This window comes from Prunus dulcis, chromosome 8, assembly GCF_902201215.1.
Source record: "Prunus dulcis chromosome 8, ALMONDv2, whole genome shotgun sequence".
Taxonomy (NCBI): domain Eukaryota; kingdom Viridiplantae; phylum Streptophyta; class Magnoliopsida; order Rosales; family Rosaceae; genus Prunus; species Prunus dulcis.
In genome coordinates, this window is record NC_047657.1 from 3808163 (window position 1) to 3826931 (window position 18769).

The window sequence follows — 18769 nt, forward strand, 5'->3', positions numbered from 1 at the left end:
TGTGCAAGTGATTGATTTTCTTGCCAAATCCTTGGAGTCATTTAGTCTTAATTGGTAGCTAACCAAAGACCATCATTAATAGTGATAATTATATTTCTACGTAATTCTCTATAATTCCTAATAATGCTTTTCACATCCATCCTGTTTTTGTTACAATAGTAACATTTTAAGAAACTTTATCATAATTTGATTAGGTTTTCAAGTCAAAAAGTATCAATTCACATCAATTCACATCCAGTAGTTGAGTTGCTATAAATTCTCTCTTTAATAAGTTGGTTACTACTTTGGTTTTAAAATCATCTAGTGACTCATAAAGTTGTAAAGGATTTATCAAAAGGGTAATGCTAGGCTTACCACATTTTTGTACCACATTGTGTACTACCTCTCTAATAGATGTGGAGAACACCAATACAACGGGGGCATATCTCTATTAGAGAGATGGTACACAATGTGGTATGAAAAATAAAACTACAACCGCGTGTTTAGTACACATTAAGTTTCTATGGTTTGTTGGGGCTTGGGGTTATATATTATATATATATGGAGAGCTTAAGTTGGGATCCCTCAAATAGGCTTAGGGCACCCTTGTAGGGCATACTCCGCATTGTATTTCATTAATCCAAATTGTCTATTTCGTATATATTCATTCAAATATAATCTCTACAAAAAATACTTGAATCCTATGTCATTTGAATACTCAATCAAATTATTGAAATTCTAGTACTTTCTTAAAACAGTATATTTTGATTTTATAAAACACAATTAGATGTAAAAATGGTTTTGATTTGTATAATTGAATTGAATTAAAATTTTGTAAGCCAAGGGCAAGCAAGTGATGCACAATTGTAATTTGTATAAGCAAGCATAACATGAGATTGGTGTTCCAGTTAGCTGGCGGCAACATTACCCCCCCACGAGCTCTTCATTGCCCAACAGACTCACACTCCTTCCTTCTCTCCAAATCTGAGGGACTCAATTGGTTACCAAAAACGAACGAAGCCCATAACCGTATATCAAACTTCAAACTCCCCAATTGCACCAATCACAAACACACATCAAAACGCATCGAGCTCTCCAATCAAACCCCAATATTTGCAATTCCAGAGGTCCCAGCCTAGAATCTCTCTCTCTCTCTCTCTCTCTCTCTCTCTCTCTCTCTCACTCTCTCTGTTCGTTTCTTCGGTACGTTTCTGTCTCAGAACCATTGCTCACTTGCTTTTCGATGTGTGATTCTGGTTCAGTTGTCACTATGATCCGTATAAGTGGATGACTTTTGTAACCAGATCTGCTTAATTGGGCTCATTTTGTTGGTGGGTTTTTGGGATCTGATTGTGGGTTAGATCCGGCTTTGAATTTGATTGATTTTTTTGTTTGTGGTTGATCTGTAATGCTAGCAGGTCTGTCTGTCATTGATTAACAGTTTCTTTTTCTGTATTGATCTTGGTGAAAAAATAGATTGCTCCTTTGAAATGGGCAGCTGGGTTTTGGTAGTTCCATAATTCAGTGAATTGTGGTTCAAATCTGTTTAGAATCTCTCTCTCTCTCTCTCTCTCTCTCTCTCTCTCTCTCTCTCGCTAGCAGTTTGCACAAAGTGAGAAGGAAATGGCAAAATGTTGATGCACTAGAGAATTTGCGTTCATTATATAATCCCCGCACCAATGCAGGAAGACCCATCTCTGTTTTTCATTCATTGGCTTAACTGCTCGGTAACGTTGAGCTCAAGGAGGGAGCAGTATGTGATTTGAATTGCTGACTCCTAATCTTTATGTGTACGTGTCTTCAGTTTTAATTATTTTTATAAAGATGGGAAACAATATTAGCTACTTCAGATCGACTCTTTATAATTTGATAGTTTTGTCTGAAGCTCTTTTTATCAGTTTTGGAGTTTCTGTACAAGCAAGATGTTGACTTTTATTTTAGTTGTTTATGAAAAATATGTCTAATTTTTTTTATAAGAAAATATGTCCATAATTGAACTATGGTTTTTATTTTTGTTATTATTATTTACTGGCACGAATGTTTTGAATTATACTTGGAATTCCAACAGTCGTAATTTATTGCGGAATTTCAGATTTCTTATTTGTTTCAGTTGTGTCTTTTTAGAGTATTTTGTTCCTAAAGCGGAAACTTCCGGCTTCATCTGAATGTAAATGGATGCCTTTTTGGAGGCTGAGGGGTAAAGGCTCTCTACAGTGGCCAGTTGAAAGAAATATATAACAAATGGCTCCCACAAGCAAAGCTGATAAGAAGGCGGTAGATGCAGCCGCATGGATGTTCAATGTTGTAACATCTGTTGGGATCATAATTGTCAATAAAGCTCTAATGGCAACGTATGGCTTCAGTTTTGGTAAATCCTGCTTCTTCTTTTTTATTGTTCTGGCTTCAGTTCAGTTGGGATCATCAATTTATGCTGCATTTCCCCACCTCCCTGTGTGGTTGTATACTTTTCTGTTGATTTATTAAACAGAATCTTTTCTTCAGCCAAAAAGTGTTTTTTTATATAAATAATTCCTGTTGAATCTTTCATTAGGTGTGCCATTTTGCTTTCATTGATTCAGATTTGAGTTAGGGTGTTTCTGATATGAGTTTAGATAAAACATAACCCCATGGGATTAAAGACCTTTCTTGCATCTCTTTTGCGAACTTTTTAAAAATTAGTAAGAAAATGCATAGGGCATTGCTCCATATGGACTTCAAATTATGATGGTTCTAGATTAAAGGACAAAGATGTTATCATGGCTTTTTTTTCGTCACGTTAGTAGGTGGCAGGAATAGAATACAATGAATCCTGCACCTCACATGCATATGGTCTACAATCCCCAATTTTTAAATAGAAGTCACTAAGATGAAAGGTATATCCTAATTTGAGGGGGAAGTGACAAAATATACAAAAAAGTCTTGTTACTTCCGGTTTTGCTTTCGTTGATTAAGATTTGAGTTAGGGTGTTTTTGATATGTGTTCAGATAAAATATAACCCCATGGTATTAAAGACCTTTCTTGTATCCCTATTGGAGTTCAAATTATGATGCTTTTAGATTTGAAGAGAGAGATGATATGATGGCTTCTTTTTTTTCCGTCATTAGCAGGTGGCAGGAATAGAATACAATGAATCCTGCACCTCACATACATTTGGTATACAATCCCCAATTTTTAACTAGAAATCACTGAGATGAAACTTTTGTTTATCCTAATTCCAGGGGAAAACTGACAAAGTATACAAAAAAGTCTTGTTACTTCTGGTTTTGTTGAAAAAGATGGATGTTTTCTGAGTACCATGTCATCAATGCATTCATTTTAAATTAATGAGTTAATCTTTTGAGAACAAAGTGATCAGTCAACAGTCATCACTCATGATAACAGAGCGTTGCTTATGACCAAGAGGTAGATAGAATACTGGGGAGCAATACGGTTTGAATGGTAAGACTAGAAAAGGAAAACATTGCAAACATTTAAGTGCAAGAGAGATAAAGACTGCACTATTTGATTTTCTTTTGTAAGAGGTAACAGTATAGTTCTGTTATGAGTTGTGATAGATTTGGGGTTGCTAGACAAAATAGAAATGACATCTAAATATAACTTCCAATATGTAGCTAGATTTAACTTTCAGTGCTAACCTTGAGATCGTGATGGTTGAAGGGAAAGCTTCTATAGCCTTGACCTTGCTGCTTATCAATTGGTTGTTTTTGTGTTTACTTGTTTGTAGGAAAATATGCATCCAGAATATTTATATAGCCATAACGCATGCTATTTATCATTTGGTTTTTTTAAGTTCTAAATAATTGCAATAATTTTTGCAGCTACAACATTAACTGGTTTGCACTTTGCTACAACAACTTTGATGACGGTTGTTCTAAGGTGGCTGGGATACATTCAACCTTCTCATCTACCAGTCTCTGAGCTTCTGAAATTTATGATCTTTGCTAACTTCTCTATTGTTGGAATGAACGTTAGTCTAATGTGGAACTCAGTGGGATTCTATCAGGTATAGCCAGGGTTTTGATGTATTTGGATTTAGCTACTGAACACTGCAATTTTTTTGGGGGTTACATTTTCTCTTATGTAATTGGCAGATCGCAAAGCTGAGTATGATCCCTGTATCATGTTTACTGGAAGTTGTTCTCGACAAGATTCGTTACTCAAGAGACACAAAGTTGAGCATAGGAGTTGTTCTCTTGGGAGTTGGTGTTTGCACTGTCACTGATGTGAGTGTCAATGCCAAAGGCTTCATTGCTGCCTTTATTGCTGTATGGAGCACTTCGCTACAACAGTATGTAAGTTCTCCATTTCCAAACACATCATGCATTCATGTCTAGAGAGACAGTCTAGAGAGACAGACAGACAGACAGATAGAGATCTGTTGTGATATAAATGTTTCATTTTTCAGCTGAAATGGCTTGGTATTGAATGAAACTTCTGAAAAGGGCAGAGTCATTGTCAATATTTTATGTTATCATGGTTGGCAATTGTTGCTCTGGACTAATCTATGTCAAATACAAATAAATAAAAAAGTAAAACTCGTCAATGGATTGCCTCATGTCTGCAATTTTGTCAAACTCTTCTGAAATTGTTGATAATGTCTTATCTAAAAGTCATGTCAAATCTTTAATTGCAGTATGTGCACTTTCTTCAACGGAAATATTCACTTGGTTCTTTCAGTCTGTTGGGACATACTGCTCCAGCCCAGGCTGGATCTCTTCTGTTACTAGGCCCCTTCCTTGACTATTGGTTGACAAGTAAGAGAGTTGATGCCTATGACTATAACTTTACATCTCTGGTAAGTATAACCCTATTTATTTATAACCCTATTTATTTATGTGTTGTGATTACCATAATCATCTTTAGCTGATTGTGTCAAGACTCGACCTAAGGATTGCAAACATCATTACGAATATACATTTAGACTTTTACATTGTAATGTTGTTAATGATGTGATTATCTAGTCATGCTAGCGACATATACATCAGTATGAACACCAATAAAATTAAGTCCTTATCATACAAGATGAACTGCTGCTGCAACTTAATTTTGTTTGTCTCCATTGGAGTAACTCATTTGTAATAAAGTTTTGCTACTTTCATCTTAACATATTATTCAACAGGATATTATTTTAATGTGACATCTATCCAATTCCAAACTGATTAACTTCTTCCTTTCACTTCTAGTTTTATGATCTTTTGATTTAACAGAAAGGTCGTTCACAATTCTCGCTGCACTTTTGTGTCTGCAGATGTTTATATTTCTTTCATGCACAATCGCAGTAGGCACCAATCTCAGCCAGTTCATCTGTATTGGAAGATTTACTGCTGTCTCCTTCCAAGTACTTGGACATATGAAGACAATTCTTGTTTTGATCATGGGGTTCTTTTTCTTTGGAAAGGAGGGTCTGAATCTGCATGTTGTTTTGGGAATGATCATAGCTGTTGTTGGGATGATATGGTATGGAAATGCCTCATCTAAGCCTGGTGGAAAGGAGCGCTGGAGCCACGCTCTCCCTACAAGCAGGCAGCAAAAACACAGTGGTTTTCCTGAATCTACCGAACATGATGGAAAACTTTAAATTCATTCAGATTAAGTAAAAATGGCTGATTTCAGGAAATTCTTAAATCATTTGAGGCTAGAAAAACCGACATTTCTTCTAATTATTTATCCTTCTTGTAATTTCTATTTGTTGTCGGGTATTCAGTCCCTTTGGGGGATTGGATGCATCAAAGATAGGGGAAAATTCCGCAGAAGTTCCATTTTTTGTTTACATCATCATAATAGTGATTTTTTTTTATTTTTTTTTTTTCAGCTTTTGCATTTGCCAAAATTTATCTGCCTACAATGTCTCTGGGCCTTGGGAAAATAACATTTATTTTCCTGCTGTTGGCTGCACAACAAATTGATTCCTGGATTATTCTTTTTCTTCCAATGCCTCATGGGCGGATAAGCAGGTGACCCAACGCAGCTTTATTTTATTTAAAACATGCAACTGTAACCAATTGCAAATTTGACCAAAAGATGTCTCTAAACCTTGTAACGGCAAAACAAAAAATATCTATAGAACTCAAAACTCGACTCCTCTATGAGTGGAGAAGCACTTGGAGATGTGTGCAACGGGAATAGCACTTGGCATAGCGTGATTGGTCGGTTATAGCAAAACAATGTTATTCCGTTTCATACAAATTTTCCTGCTATGACAAACCTTTCTTTTCGCCACTCGAGTGCAGTCATTATCATTGTGATCAAGCAAATACTTAGGTTCACAACACAATAATAATAAGAAAGAGTCGAAAGGGTCAAAAAGTCATCTTCATTTGACCTAAGAAGTGCAATAAAAAGAGCCATTGGAATTGACAGGTTCGACGAGCAACTCCAAAATCGTTATCCAAAGTCCTCATAATTTGTGTACACAGTACCTGTAAGATCTATACGTAGGAGTGAGCATCAATTACGTTTATCTTCCCCTAAAAGGGAGACATCCAAACCAAGTTTGAAAATAACTAGTAAGTATAATAGTGTGTACACAAAGTTCATCTTAAAACAAACAAAAACCTTTTACTCAGTTTACAATAAAACAGGAGACTGAAGAGGGGGGTTGGTATTGATACAATCGCATTCCACCTCGAGCCTTATTCCAAGCAATAAGAAAGTCCATTCATCATTTATGTTTTTTTTTTTTTTTTTTTTTTGGAAGACCTTTCCTATTGAAAGAGGCGATAGCATACTGAACTCACACATACTACACGGATGCTAGGACTCGAACCCAAGACTTTGTCTGAGGGAGTAAATACTCCAAACCACTACACTAGTACATCCTTTGCTACATCATTTATGTTTAAAGAAGAGAATTACTGTGAGAATCAACTAAACCTTTCTTTCCTTAGAAATTAGAACCAGCACCATGGCTCCCTTCCCCTTCTCCCTCCAGTCCATTATCATCACTAGTATTATTCCTTGTGAAGAAAAAGGACAGTACATGCGAATATGCATCGACAATAGGGCTCTCAATGCTAGCACGGTGAAAGTTGGTAGATGAATTACATGGTGCATCATTTTTTTTCTTTGAAATTAGATCTTAGGTCTTGATGTTGAGGCATTCGTATGCTTCTTGATGATATACGTAAAAGGCACTCGTAATGGCCATTTTGAGTTCTTGGTGATGCCCTTTACCCTCGTTAATGCACCATCTACATTTCAAAGTCTCATGAATGATGTACTTGGAGCTTATTTGCGAAAATATATTACAGTATTTTTCAATGAAGGGCTGCCTTCCATCCTAGGGTCCTAGGTAAGGTGGAATAAGAACTATGAAATATGAGATCTAATGTGTTAATTGTCAGGGAAAATATTGAGAAAACAGATGGGGGACAAAGAATAGACTGATAAAATGAACATAACGCATTTCAACTGGTTTGCTGTCCACGCCATTGGGTTTTTCAATACGTACTCAAGTCTCAAGTGCATAATTTATTTGTGAATTAGAGGAAACAAAATCAATGCATGAGAAGACTGGTTTAAGATCCAAATTAGGATGACTAGGGTGACAATTAAACCACAATTCTCATTTACACAAATCTCCTTCCATGAGTGACTGCCGTGTCTCGTCAGAAAAGAAAAAAACCTTGACAGTATGATTTAACACCTTGGACCAGAAGAACAAATGAATATCTACTAACCTGCAAACTCATCTTTCAAGGCAATAAAGATGCAAGTATCTATTGTGTAAGACAAGTCTCACATGAAAAAGAAAAAAAAATTATACACCTGAAGCCAATCAATTTTATATGGAAATACTACAACCCAATTCTTTGGCGGCAGTATCAAGAAATTTTATAGGCATTCCAGTTGCAAGTCGGCTATGAGCTTCCCATGTCAAGCACTTTTCCACATCAGCTTGCCAGTCAATCACATCTAAGTTAAAATACTTGTAGGAAGGACCATGAATACCATTTATTTCCACCGGATTAGGGTTAGGTCTAATTGAACTGGTTTGCAAAATATCACGAAGAACTGATGTGCTCAGAGCACGAACATGTGCACTCGGATGAGAAAGGCATCGGATGGTAGCTGGCAGACGACACTGCATGGATTGGAGCAAATAGATCACATAACTAATGGTTTTGCATAAACATTATAATGAAATAAGCACTTCTTTCTTTCTTTCTTTCTTTTTTGCAACATTGCGTCTATTTGTTCTCAAATTTCCTAGGATCATACCAAGTGATTATATGAATCAGCTGGCTATTTTACCTTTAACAGGTTCGAAAGGCCATCTGCGACTGCCAACCCAGATTCTCCCCACTCGAGCACAGGCTGAATTGCTCTAGCTGTTGCTTCCAGTAGCTGCCCATTTATATAGAGGTAGATGCTTTAATACATTGAAAGTTAAATTGATAACTGATAAGTACTCACTCTATGCTACACGGAAAAAGTGTATGACAAAAAAGAAAGAAAGTACGCAAAAAGCATTAGACAAATATAGTGCAAATGAGGATCTAAAATGGATGAGTAACTATATTATGGAAGACAGGATAAGGAATGAAGATACTGGAAAAAAACAAATGTGGAAGCAAATTAGCACCAAGTGACGCTAAACTGTGAAAGAGTAGCAAGATGATCCAGTTATGCATCATTTGACGATAAACTGTGAGAGTTGCAAGATGATGCAGTTGTGTCATATTTGCATGGTATGAAAAAGTGATTCCATTCTAGTTCATGAAGCCTAAAGAGTTGAGGACTGCCCAAAATTGAAACAGATAGAATTGAGCAAAGACATGGTCATCAAAGAAGAAAAAGAGATTAGATGGGATTAAATAGTGGAAGCAATTCACTTGCCAACCACAATTTCTTGGGATTTAGCTTCGCCAAGTTTAGATTATCAAGCTTTTTTCCCTCATTATAGTCTTGAGCCTTCAGCAATCTTATGTCTAGGAAGGTTATTTGAAATGAAAGTATGGAAGATCTCAATGTGAACTGCCTGGTGATCAAATCAACCTTCAGTTCGGATATGGACGGTGTTCCTTAAGTGGCCCAAAAGAAAAAAAAAACCATAAAATTTAAAGCTAATATTCAAGTCTTGGCTTAGTGAACAGAAGTCATACGCCACAAACATTAATGCAGGCACATCATACCTCTAGTTGGGGTAAGGTGCAAGCTTCTCCATCAACAAGCATCCCATCAGTAGCACGCAAAAGTAGATCTGAGGCACTTGACAAAATTACCAACGACTCTGGGCTATCATGAATTCTCATCAACTCCACAATCAATTTTACAATCCTCTGGTTGATTCTCCACATCTTCTGACCTTGATCATCATCTTTGGCAATCCAAGGCTGCAATTCCCTCTCCGCCTGACAAGAGTACAAAGTCATGAAACTGACTAAAAAAAAATGAAGTAATTTAAATTACAATAAATCAGAAAGCCATTGATGTGGACAACGGCCAGGAAACAAGCCTTTGAAAATCAAGTGACGAAAAGAATTAACAAAACCATGTTTTTCTACTTGTTACGATGAAACAGGAAATGGTGTCAACCGAAACAAAATCATGTGGTGTTCAAGTCAGTAGCCAAAGCAAAAGTTATGTGGCAATGTAAAAAGTGAGACAAAATTTAGACCTGAAGAACCACTGCAGTGGCTGCTTTTGCTGGTGTTGCTGACACAACATTACATAATGCATCAACGACCTAACATAGCAAATAATATGGTTAAAAATTACACGTCAAACATTATACATTTTCAATGGAAAATTGGCAAACAATAACTCAAATGAAATATAGCACAAATGTATCCGATGAATTACTGATTCAGAACAGCATATAGAAACACAAAACCTACTAATAATATTGGAGCTGATGATGATGATGACGGTCACGCAAAGAGACGCAAGAAATATAAAATTACCTGCCGCCATCCTTGTTGAGCAGAAGTGCTTTCTGCAGAAGGCTGGGTTTCAGGAGCTGCAATTAACTTGTGCCACAACAGTGAGACAACTGAGAAACATAGCTCTTGTTTTTCTGTGAGTACTGATCTTAGAAGAACCTGTGCACTGCAATTAAATCCTATATGCCTGTCCATAATAAGAAAGTTGGCCAAATCTGAAGCATCTAATGGGAAACTTGCAACACCTTTACCAAAGGTATTTCCGGACCCCTCAAATGAATGTGATGCACTCTCAGATTTTTGTTTAGTTTCTGAATGTGCTGAATCCTCACACTGCGAGGCAGATTGCTGCCCTACATTTAAGCATCTACTGTTTCCACCACGACTTAGATTTCTGCCTTCAAAACAAACAAAGGAATCCCTCCAAATTGGAACTTGCCTCAAGTGTGCTTCCAATGGTTCAGCCTTGTTAACGATAGATGCAACAGCCTTACTGTGGAAATCAATGAGGTTGTATAATGATGAGGCTCTGGAGCAAATTTCACTGTCCCACTTACATCGCATCAAGACAGAGAGCGCATGCATGCAAGCTTTTGACCATCTAAATAATTCAGAAACATGAGCTGCAACCATGGCTGCTGCAATTATCTCATTTGAACTGTAACTCCACGAAGTGCCAACAGAAGATGGCTTCAGCAAGAAAAGTGCCTCCAAAATGGCTAGTATTCTGCGTGTGTGACAAACTGCTGAGTCAACACTACTCTGAAACTCATTAGTACATACATTTTCTTTGGCAGGCTTTGCCACATTTTTTGCATCTTTAGAGTGAGCATGATTAATCCCCTTTGAAATCAAAGGGAACAACTGAAGCTCACATGCAAGAGCACAAACAGCAGCCAGAACATAAGAATCAAATGCTGCTACCGGCCCCTGTTTTTTTGTCTTTTTAGTTCTGTTTCTCTGCTTATCTGACATCTTTTGTGATTCTTCAACGCTCTCATCAGCTGGGTAGCTTTCTTCAACTCTTGCTTTCTTGCTTCCATTGGACTGAGCTTCATGACTGACGCATACAGTTAGCACAACAAACAGCAGGCGTGAAGCAAGCTCTACCGAGGCACATGATTCCAAGAATAGTGAATGAACCATTGTACGAAGCTCTGCCACAGCCAGGTTTTTTGAGGTCGAACCTATACCAAAAAGATACCTCGTTTTCCTGTTTTGCTCTCTTGAGGACTCAGGCGGAAATGTTCTCTGAAGAATCGCTTCAACAGTGGCAACAAATATCTTCATAAGGCATGCCTCAGATGGACTTCCACGAGGAAGATATTCCAAGACCTTAAGGAGGGGTATATACAGATTCCATGATAATATTGGAGGTTGTAATGGAGTGGCAACAATGATCTCAGGAAGGTCAACTGCAGAGGAACTTAAAGGAATGAGGCCATAAGCAGCTTCCCATATGGTACAAATTCGCCATTCAACCTCAGGCCCATGGGCACAGAGCATAGAAGCAATCCCTTGGGCAGTAGCTTCAATTGTTGCTTCGGCCTCAGGAACTTCAATCTAATAGTGAATTTGAGGTAGTATTTAGGTTCAATTAATACTTAATTCTTTTCAGAGCAAAACAAAACTTCAGATTAAAACAAGAGCGGCCAAAACAAACTAGATCAAAGTGCGTTTTGGCATTGGAAAGCATAAAACCCTGAAAATTAAAAGTTATTAAAAGGTACCTGCTTCTTGTAGCTTGAGATGTAACCACCCAAAGGCTCATGCTGAACTTCAACTCCATCAACTTGTCTCAGTGGAGGGAAAAGCAATGCAGGCTGGGAGAGTATTCGGAAAAGTAAAGCTGCAGCAGCATCAGCTGCTATACCCGCTCTCATGGACATTGCAGTTCCAATTGCACGCAAGAAATGCAAATGCATCCAGTTCCTAGGAAGCTACATGAGTAACAGAGAAAATGTAATTAACAAAATTTATGCATTCATCAGTTTCAAGAGCTACTACAAATTAATATATATTTCCACCAAAAGAGGAAGAGAGAGGGGAGAAGATCATCAGAGTAACAAAAAAGCTGTCCCTCCATGTCACCTTACCCGATGATGGAAACTTACAGTTATTAGTGTACTGTTGTTCTAGAGCTTGGATATAATTCCATTGATTGTCCATGCACCATGACATGAATTAAAAGATTAAAAGTTGATTACTCTATGGCATTCAACTGCACTTTTTACATAACTACATCAACCTGTCTTTTGAAGTATTTGAAAATACAAGATGTTGGAAAATGACACGTCCAAAAAGCTTAAGCTATTAACAAGTGGGTAACAATCTGCAAAGGTGCAATTTTTCATGTCATGAACCTATTATCACCAAACTGAGGGAACTGGGCATATGATATATCTGCTTCTGCAGCATGTACCAGTTAACAGGAAGGATGCCTTTCACATCATTACTTTGCAGAAAGTTGAGCAATTCTGGATATATTATGATGTCAAGAAGCTTCAAAATGGCTGTTTCTTTATCAGAGCTTAAAAAATTACAAATCAGTCGATTTTAGAAGTTGCAACCAAACCATGATGAAGTATGGTCTAAATTGTAAATGGGCTGGGCTATGATCACCAATGTTCAGAATATTGTTGTAAGAAATATATGGCTATGTTATATGTAAATCAGAATGGAGATAGCTTGATGGAATTACTCTAAGAAGAGACCACTGAAAAATATTTTTCAATAAGAAAAAAAAAAAATAGTACCAGTTATTCTATCTAATGCTAGTGGAGGTTAGATATAACTAAGGAGAAAAGCATTTTGAAAGATATTCCTATAGATCAATGACAGTTCACGTTTACCAATCTATTTTAAGCAGGCCATACATGAGATGCCAAAAAGATGAAGACATCGGTCAAGTTTGATATATATCACCAGGATAGCATCAGAAGATAATTAAATACGTCCAGCTTACCCTTATGCCAGATGCATAATCTTCAGCAGCACGAAGGAGTTCCACAAGCTGTACAGCTGCATCAAGTGCATCAGGAGCCCATGATGGTGGTGCTTCTAGAAGACCAAGAAGAAGTCTTTGGGTGGCACTTGGAGTAGCAATAGCATAATACCTATTGCATGACATAACATATTAACAAATATTAGCAAAACTCAGGCTGGTACACAGAATGATTCAAATTCTTCCCTTTTTTGGTGGCTCGAGAGATGGACATTCAAGATTTACCTATGAAATAAGCGTGCATATGGCTCAAGAGCAGGTAACCCCGCCACTAGGTGCTCATCCAAAGCTGTTGTTGGAGGAGGAAGTAGAAGTGCAGGGACAGCGACTGCCGTCAAAGTAGCAGTCTCATAGCGAGCAACTTCCTCATCACAAACACTTAATATAACTCCAGCACCGTTAGCAACTGCCCACCTTGGAGTCGATGGCATGAGCTGGGGATGTTTTCCAGATCCACGAGAAGAAGCTAAGAGAGGAGAAAATGGAAAAAGAAAAAGAAAGTCATTCATAGGGGAATTTTTCATGTTAAATAGAATTTGTAAGGAAATTCTAACGCTATTTTCCTTTATATTTGAACTTAAAAAACAAAAAAACAAAATAGGTTTCCTTAGCGTGTCAGAACATCTCTAACAAACAATGAGATAAGTTGATGGTCATAGTGATGGAGGCGGGGACGAGGAAGGGCAGAAAACATCAAAGAAAACAACAATGACAGAAACAAAAACAGCAAAAATTACTAACATTTACAAAAGTATACCCAAGCTGGTAAGGTTCTCACATCAGGTGTACAATTGAACCCACAAACTTGCTAGAAGGTAATAATTTTAAAGCAATTGAATATGTTTGTTGAGTCATGTCATGTAGCACAAGATTATATCTAAGTCACATGAATGTTATACATAAACTGCATGCAGTCCGATTCCATACCACATGTTAATGTTTCCAGACGAAATTTCATATTATGAAAGGCACAAATTGAAATCAATTAAAAATTACAGCAGCAAGATTACATCCTATACTGGTGAAGGAAGATTTAACTAACCAGTTGATGGTGGCTTGAGTTCTCCAGCAGCATATTTTCCCATAACCCCGCTACACCTGTTAGATCATACAAAGGTTTTTTATATCACATGAGAATGAATAAGAAAAGCAAAAACAAGATGAAATGATTTCCTACATCAATTTTGTGACAAAGTTTCAAACTACCATTTGATTGCATTTAAATGTTCTTTTTGAAATTATGAACAATCGGTAACATGAAAATGCTGTTGAACTAATATAAAACCTATCTAACATAAAAACGTAAAAAGTGGACCATAAGAAAATGCCAACCTCTTTCAGAGTTTAATCTTCTCTAAGGTATACCCTTATACTATTCTTTAAAATAGACTTCCCTTTCGTTTTCTCCCATTTTTCCTTTCATTTAAAAAATCAATTTGGATACATTCATCATTTGAGATATTTATTATATAACAAAAATTTCACTATGATGGAGGGATGAGGACATCCCGTCACCATGAAAATTGTTTCAAAAGTTGAATTGCAAAAGAACTAGTGTTTTCAACAAAAAGCAGGCCGATTGGACGCAAAGAAAAACAACCACCAAACCTGATCCATTTAAACCTTTCCTTGCCGAATTATTGGGAAATAAGACTTTTTAACAGTTGACGTGTTTGAACTTCATTGGTCAATACAGTCAATTGAAAATATAAAATTTATATAAAAAAAACTTTCTGATGGAGTGCTGCCTCTTAATAGGCAAGAAATAAGAACAAACCTATTGTTTACTCTTTTTATTTGTGATTGGAGTATGTGCTGCTTTGCACATATACATGACTTGAAATCAACAACATAATGCTTACGACTTTCAACAAAAATAACGACACAACCTCAAAAAAAACGTGCACTCACCAGCGGAAGTAATCACTTCTGATACCTAGAGGTGCAGCAAGCAATATATCAGTAATCCAAGGAGACAAAGGCCTTATAGGCTTCCTCTCTTGTTGTACCAAAGGTATATGGCTGGATTCACCATCAACGGAGTCACTTGTTGTAGCATGGCTACCACTACTGCTTCTTTCTGTTTCGCTATTCTGTTGCTCCACCTTGTATATGGGGCGATTGTAATGAGTTAAGATTCGTAAAATCTCCCCACATGCCAGAGCCCACTGCTCAGAATACTCATTCTGTGAGAAGTCGAAAGATACAAATAAGTAAATAAATAAAAATACTTCTGAAATACATACAAAGAACATTAAATTTTATAAATAAAAGAACATGCATAGTTTTTAAAGAAAAAGAAGACATGTACTTCTGGAGAAATGAAACTGAGGTGTAAACAAAACAAAAAATAAACAGATTTTAAATGGCCAGATTAATCTGCTATGGCATCACCTCACTGCTTGGGCAGACCAACGATATGAAAGAAGCAAACGGTGGACTGGTCCTTTCATATGCCAGCGTACCATCAATGATACATGAAATAATTGGAAGGATAACAGCATGCCCATGCTCAGGGTGATGAAGGACAAACATAGCTGGAACAAGTCCAAGTAGAAAAAGCAGTCATTATGCAGCAATGAGAAAACACCATATGAAACTATCAGGTCTAATCAATCATCTCACAACTAACAAGGGTAAGGTATGAATACCCAGGACATCATCAAAGAGACGCTTCACCTCCGATGGATAACGGTTACGGATCAGCTGTCATCAGGCAATATGTTAGTACAAACATCTGTTATAGACAATTGAAAAAAAAAAAGCAAGAAGAATTTGACAAACTTTTCACAAGTATGCAGGATAAGACAAAGCTCATGATATAAACACAGCATACCTCGGCAATGTCCTCAGGAAACTGTTCTGATGTAAACTGACCAAAGTAGTCCACATAGGCAGTAACTTGAGCCTACAGGAGGGGAAAATTAGAAAACGGAAGCATGTATTTCAGTTCTTGTAGGAAATTGATAGAGGCAGAATAGCAACCAAAATTAAATCTCTGGACATAGAAAGAAATTGATCGTTTTCAATCACTAACAACTATCAGAAAAGGAACACCTTGAAAATCCAGATGAACTTTTATCCCAACACCAAAGTTCTTTTAAATAGAAAGTACTTAATGTTGACATGTATAAGTTAGAGCTCATCTATTGTAATTAGCTTATACCTAGGGTTGACTTCATTACTTTCCTATTGTGTAATAGTTGTAGACTAAATATGTTATCATTCTAAGTGAGAAGTATGAATCATGCATTATTAATACCTCTGCCTCCAGAGAAATCTTCACCTAAAGGATGTTGAAAAACAATGGCAGTACGGAAGTTTTATTATATTTGCAGTTTCTACTAATTGTGCTATATCCTATTCTCACTGTTTTTACCCTCTTTCTATTAACTTGTAGATTACAATGTTCTGATAGTAAGAAATGTTAGGTTTAGAAAACTATTCCTGGAATCTCAGGAGGAGGAGCTGTTTCTTCTAATTTATTAAAATGAACTCATTGAAAGAGAAAAGAATCAATTGCTTCAAATACTACTACACAGTGCTACAATCAGCAGCACTGCAATTTCAACCTGAGCACAATGCTAATTAAAGGGTGAACTTTGGTCATCAGCCTTATGAGATTTCTTGGAGGTTTACTTAAAGCTCTGGGACTAATTTTTTGTTTAAGCCCTTCTAACATTAGTGAGAATCCTTAAAACTGATCGCTATTTTCTTGGTCAAATAAAACTGATCTCTTAAGACCATAAAGTTGAGAGCAGAACCAAGAAGGTTATTGAAGTGATGCTAAAAGACATGATAAAGTTTGACTACTTCAGAAAGGTTTCAAAGTGTTGTAAACATGAAAAAATTTCACATTTATTATTCTAAAAGACATAAATGTATTGCAGCACTCATGATAATGTTGAAATATTTCCAGGAAAAGGAAAAGGAGAACAATCTCCTATCTAAACAAAAAGTGAAGAAGAGAAATCAACAGAAAAAGGAGGTTCCATGGCAAGTTTGGGCTGGATCCTCAATTATTTGAATCCATTACTAGAGAATTTTTCTTTTTTTTTAAGGATGGGGTTGCATGGCCGGTTAGCTTAGGCCCTCCTGATATCACATCATGAACAAAGGGTTATAAAAGATACTTACTCTACTCTTAATGGTACTATTTCTGGGCAAGGGCACTGATAGACTATCCCTTTAGGTGCATTAAAATGAAAAGATAAATAGGTGACAAGAGAGTAGAGAGTGGAGGGCCTTTCATTGCTCTCTGATTTAAGTCACCTATCTAAACAAACTGGAAATATGAGCCCTTGCAAACTACTTTTCCTGACTCTGACCTCAAATTGAAATACATGAGACTTTATCCAAATTATCTACTACTGGCACACTTGATAGTGGAAGCTTGATAATTACTATGGCATTTCATATGATTTGGTTTAAAGAGTGAGGTAAATTTTGCATTGTAAAACTCTAATTCACTTAAAAGATTCATCCCTGCAAATACCATGTATACGGAATTAGTCTGTTTAAATCTTATATGAAAACAAAAATAGATCCTTAATATACACCAGATAGAAAAATCTGTTTACTCAAAGTCACCCATCTCACTGAATCAAACTAAACCAAACTGGACAAGTATTTTCTTGGGTAAATAACACTGGACTGGATAAGTATTATGAAGAAAATGCAGAGTAGCATTCAATATGGACATGTGTATGTGTTATATTACCCCAAATCTTAATATCCTACAGGGAATAAACAAATAACCGATAACAATGGATCAGAGGTTTCAAATCCAAGACCTCTAGGAACCAGTGCTTTAGTAGATGACCATTATATTTCAAAAGCTTAAGCTGGTAGGTGATGAATATAGATACATGTCAAGTTATAATATAATTAAGAACAACATTAGGAATCAAAATCGGATTTACCTTCCGTCGCAGGGCATCTTGTGGGGGCGGCCCAAACAATGAGGAGAATTGCAGACGATCAATCCATCTTTCAGATGTAGCAGCCATGGAAAAGTTATCTCCCAGCTAACCTCCAACCCAGCACCAATCCACAAACTTTGCAACCACAACAAAAATATCACACAAGACAGTCCACAAGCTTTCCCTTGTACCCGCTACCAATCAAGAATCAAAATTTTGTAGTTTAACATCCCAGCATAAAATTACTGCATCAATCTCCCACAATTAAACAATAAAGCTGGAGCGACCCAGAAAATAATGAAAAAGTTGTAGCCCAACCCTCTGTTAGTCACAACTCCAAGTCTCTGCCTCTGAAGAGTACTTCACAACTTCAAATTTTTTACTGCAATCTGATTGCTGTAGAGTAGGTAGAATATATGAAATCAGAAATATGCAGGAGAAATGAAAGAACAGAGAATTAAACACAGAAATTAGAGAACTTTAACAGCCATTATTCACATGAACATGAAAATAAAAATTAGGAAAAACAAGTTGAAAGAAACAAAGAAGACCCATGTGGGTAGATATAAAATTGAACTGAACTGATTTCTTCCTTGAAGCTGGTCCATGAATGATAAAAATCAAATCAAAGAAAATGGGTGGCTTCAAAATCACATCTTATTTATAAATATAAAAATAAATAAAAAGAATGCAAAATCACATCACAAAAATGAGAAAACCAGACTTGTTATTAGTAAGAACCCAAAAAACTTTCCCATAAAAATAAAAAATAAAACTGAAACAAAAATACCTGGTACTTCTCTGAAAGCCTTTTCCTTGAGATGTTTGTGATCCTTATATGATAAGAAAATGGCACTGTAAAACCAGTTTTTATTTTGTTTTCCCTTTTATCTTTCTAGTTGGAATATTTTTAAGAGGCTGTAGTTTTGGTACAGAACTAGAGAAGAGAGAGAGAGAGAGAAAGGGAGAGACAGAGAGA

General features: G+C 36.6%; 2 protein-coding genes across 10 annotated transcripts; one reads left to right on the plus strand and one right to left on the minus strand.

The window, feature by feature from the left end:
* Positions 1–834: 834 nt before the first annotated feature.
* Positions 835–5776, plus strand: LOC117637685 (UDP-rhamnose/UDP-galactose transporter 6). Of its 4 annotated transcripts, XM_034372653.1 has the most exons (7): positions 874–1182; positions 1665–1769; positions 2104–2347; positions 3799–3983; positions 4072–4272; positions 4614–4775; positions 5229–5776. In XM_034372653.1, exons 3-7 carry the CDS (start codon positions 2221–2223, stop codon positions 5556–5558), a joined length of 1005 nt encoding a protein of 334 aa, XP_034228544.1. In that variant the 5' UTR covers positions 874–1182; positions 1665–1769; positions 2104–2220; the 3' UTR covers positions 5559–5776. The 4 variants fall into 4 exon arrangements, with proteins under 4 accessions (XP_034228545.1, XP_034228544.1, XP_034228543.1 ...); XM_034372654.1 differs by lacking the exon at positions 1665–1769 and having other exon boundaries at positions 835–1182; XM_034372652.1 differs by having other exon boundaries at positions 874–1769.
* Positions 5777–7442: 1666 nt separating this feature from the next.
* LOC117612277 (protein GIGANTEA) lies at positions 7443–18769 on the minus strand. Of its 6 annotated transcripts, XM_034341048.1 has the most exons (16): positions 18581–18767; positions 18109–18186; positions 17791–17984; positions 15705–15776; positions 15520–15574; positions 15263–15405; positions 14780–15054; positions 13911–13966; positions 13094–13334; positions 12830–12980; positions 11595–11804; positions 9886–11427; positions 9600–9668; positions 9115–9333; positions 8234–8326; positions 7443–8063 (listed from the first exon to the last, which is right to left on the minus strand). In XM_034341048.1, the coding sequence occupies exons 3-16, from the start codon at positions 17875–17877 to the stop codon at positions 7764–7766; spliced, it is 3513 nt and encodes a 1170-aa protein (XP_034196939.1). In that variant the 5' UTR covers positions 17878–17984; positions 18109–18186; positions 18581–18767; the 3' UTR covers positions 7443–7763. The 6 variants fall into 6 exon arrangements, with proteins under 6 accessions (XP_034196939.1, XP_034196940.1, XP_034196942.1 ...); XM_034341049.1 differs by having other exon boundaries at positions 14780–15036; positions 17791–18186; XM_034341051.1 differs by lacking the exon at positions 9600–9668 and having other exon boundaries at positions 17791–18186; positions 18581–18769.

What these genes read in the sequence shown, in the direction of transcription:
- LOC117637685 (XM_034372654.1), top strand. Translation starts at nt 2,221, where the DNA reads ATGGCTCCCACAAGCAAAGCTGATAAGAAGGCGGTAGATGCAGCCGCA. An exon ending in AACGTATGGCTTCAGTTTTG is followed by an intron (nt 2,348 to 3,798) that starts GTAAATCCTGCT and finishes TAATTTTTGCAG; the next exon opens with CTACAACATTAACTGGTTTG. An exon ending in ACTATAACTTTACATCTCTG is followed by an intron (nt 4,776 to 5,228) that starts GTAAGTATAACC and finishes TTGTGTCTGCAG; the next exon opens with ATGTTTATATTTCTTTCATG.
- LOC117612277 (XM_034341048.1), bottom strand. Translation starts at nt 17,877, where the DNA reads ATGGCTGCTACATCTGAAAGATGGATTGATCGTCTGCAATTCTCCTCA. An exon ending in TGGTCTGCCCAAGCAGTGAG is followed by an intron (nt 15,055 to 15,262) that starts GTGATGCCATAG and finishes GACTTCTCACAG; the next exon opens with AATGAGTATTCTGAGCAGTG. An exon ending in ACTCAAGCCACCATCAACTG is followed by an intron (nt 13,335 to 13,910) that starts GTTAGTTAAATC and finishes CTCCTCTCTTAG; the next exon opens with CTTCTTCTCGTGGATCTGGA.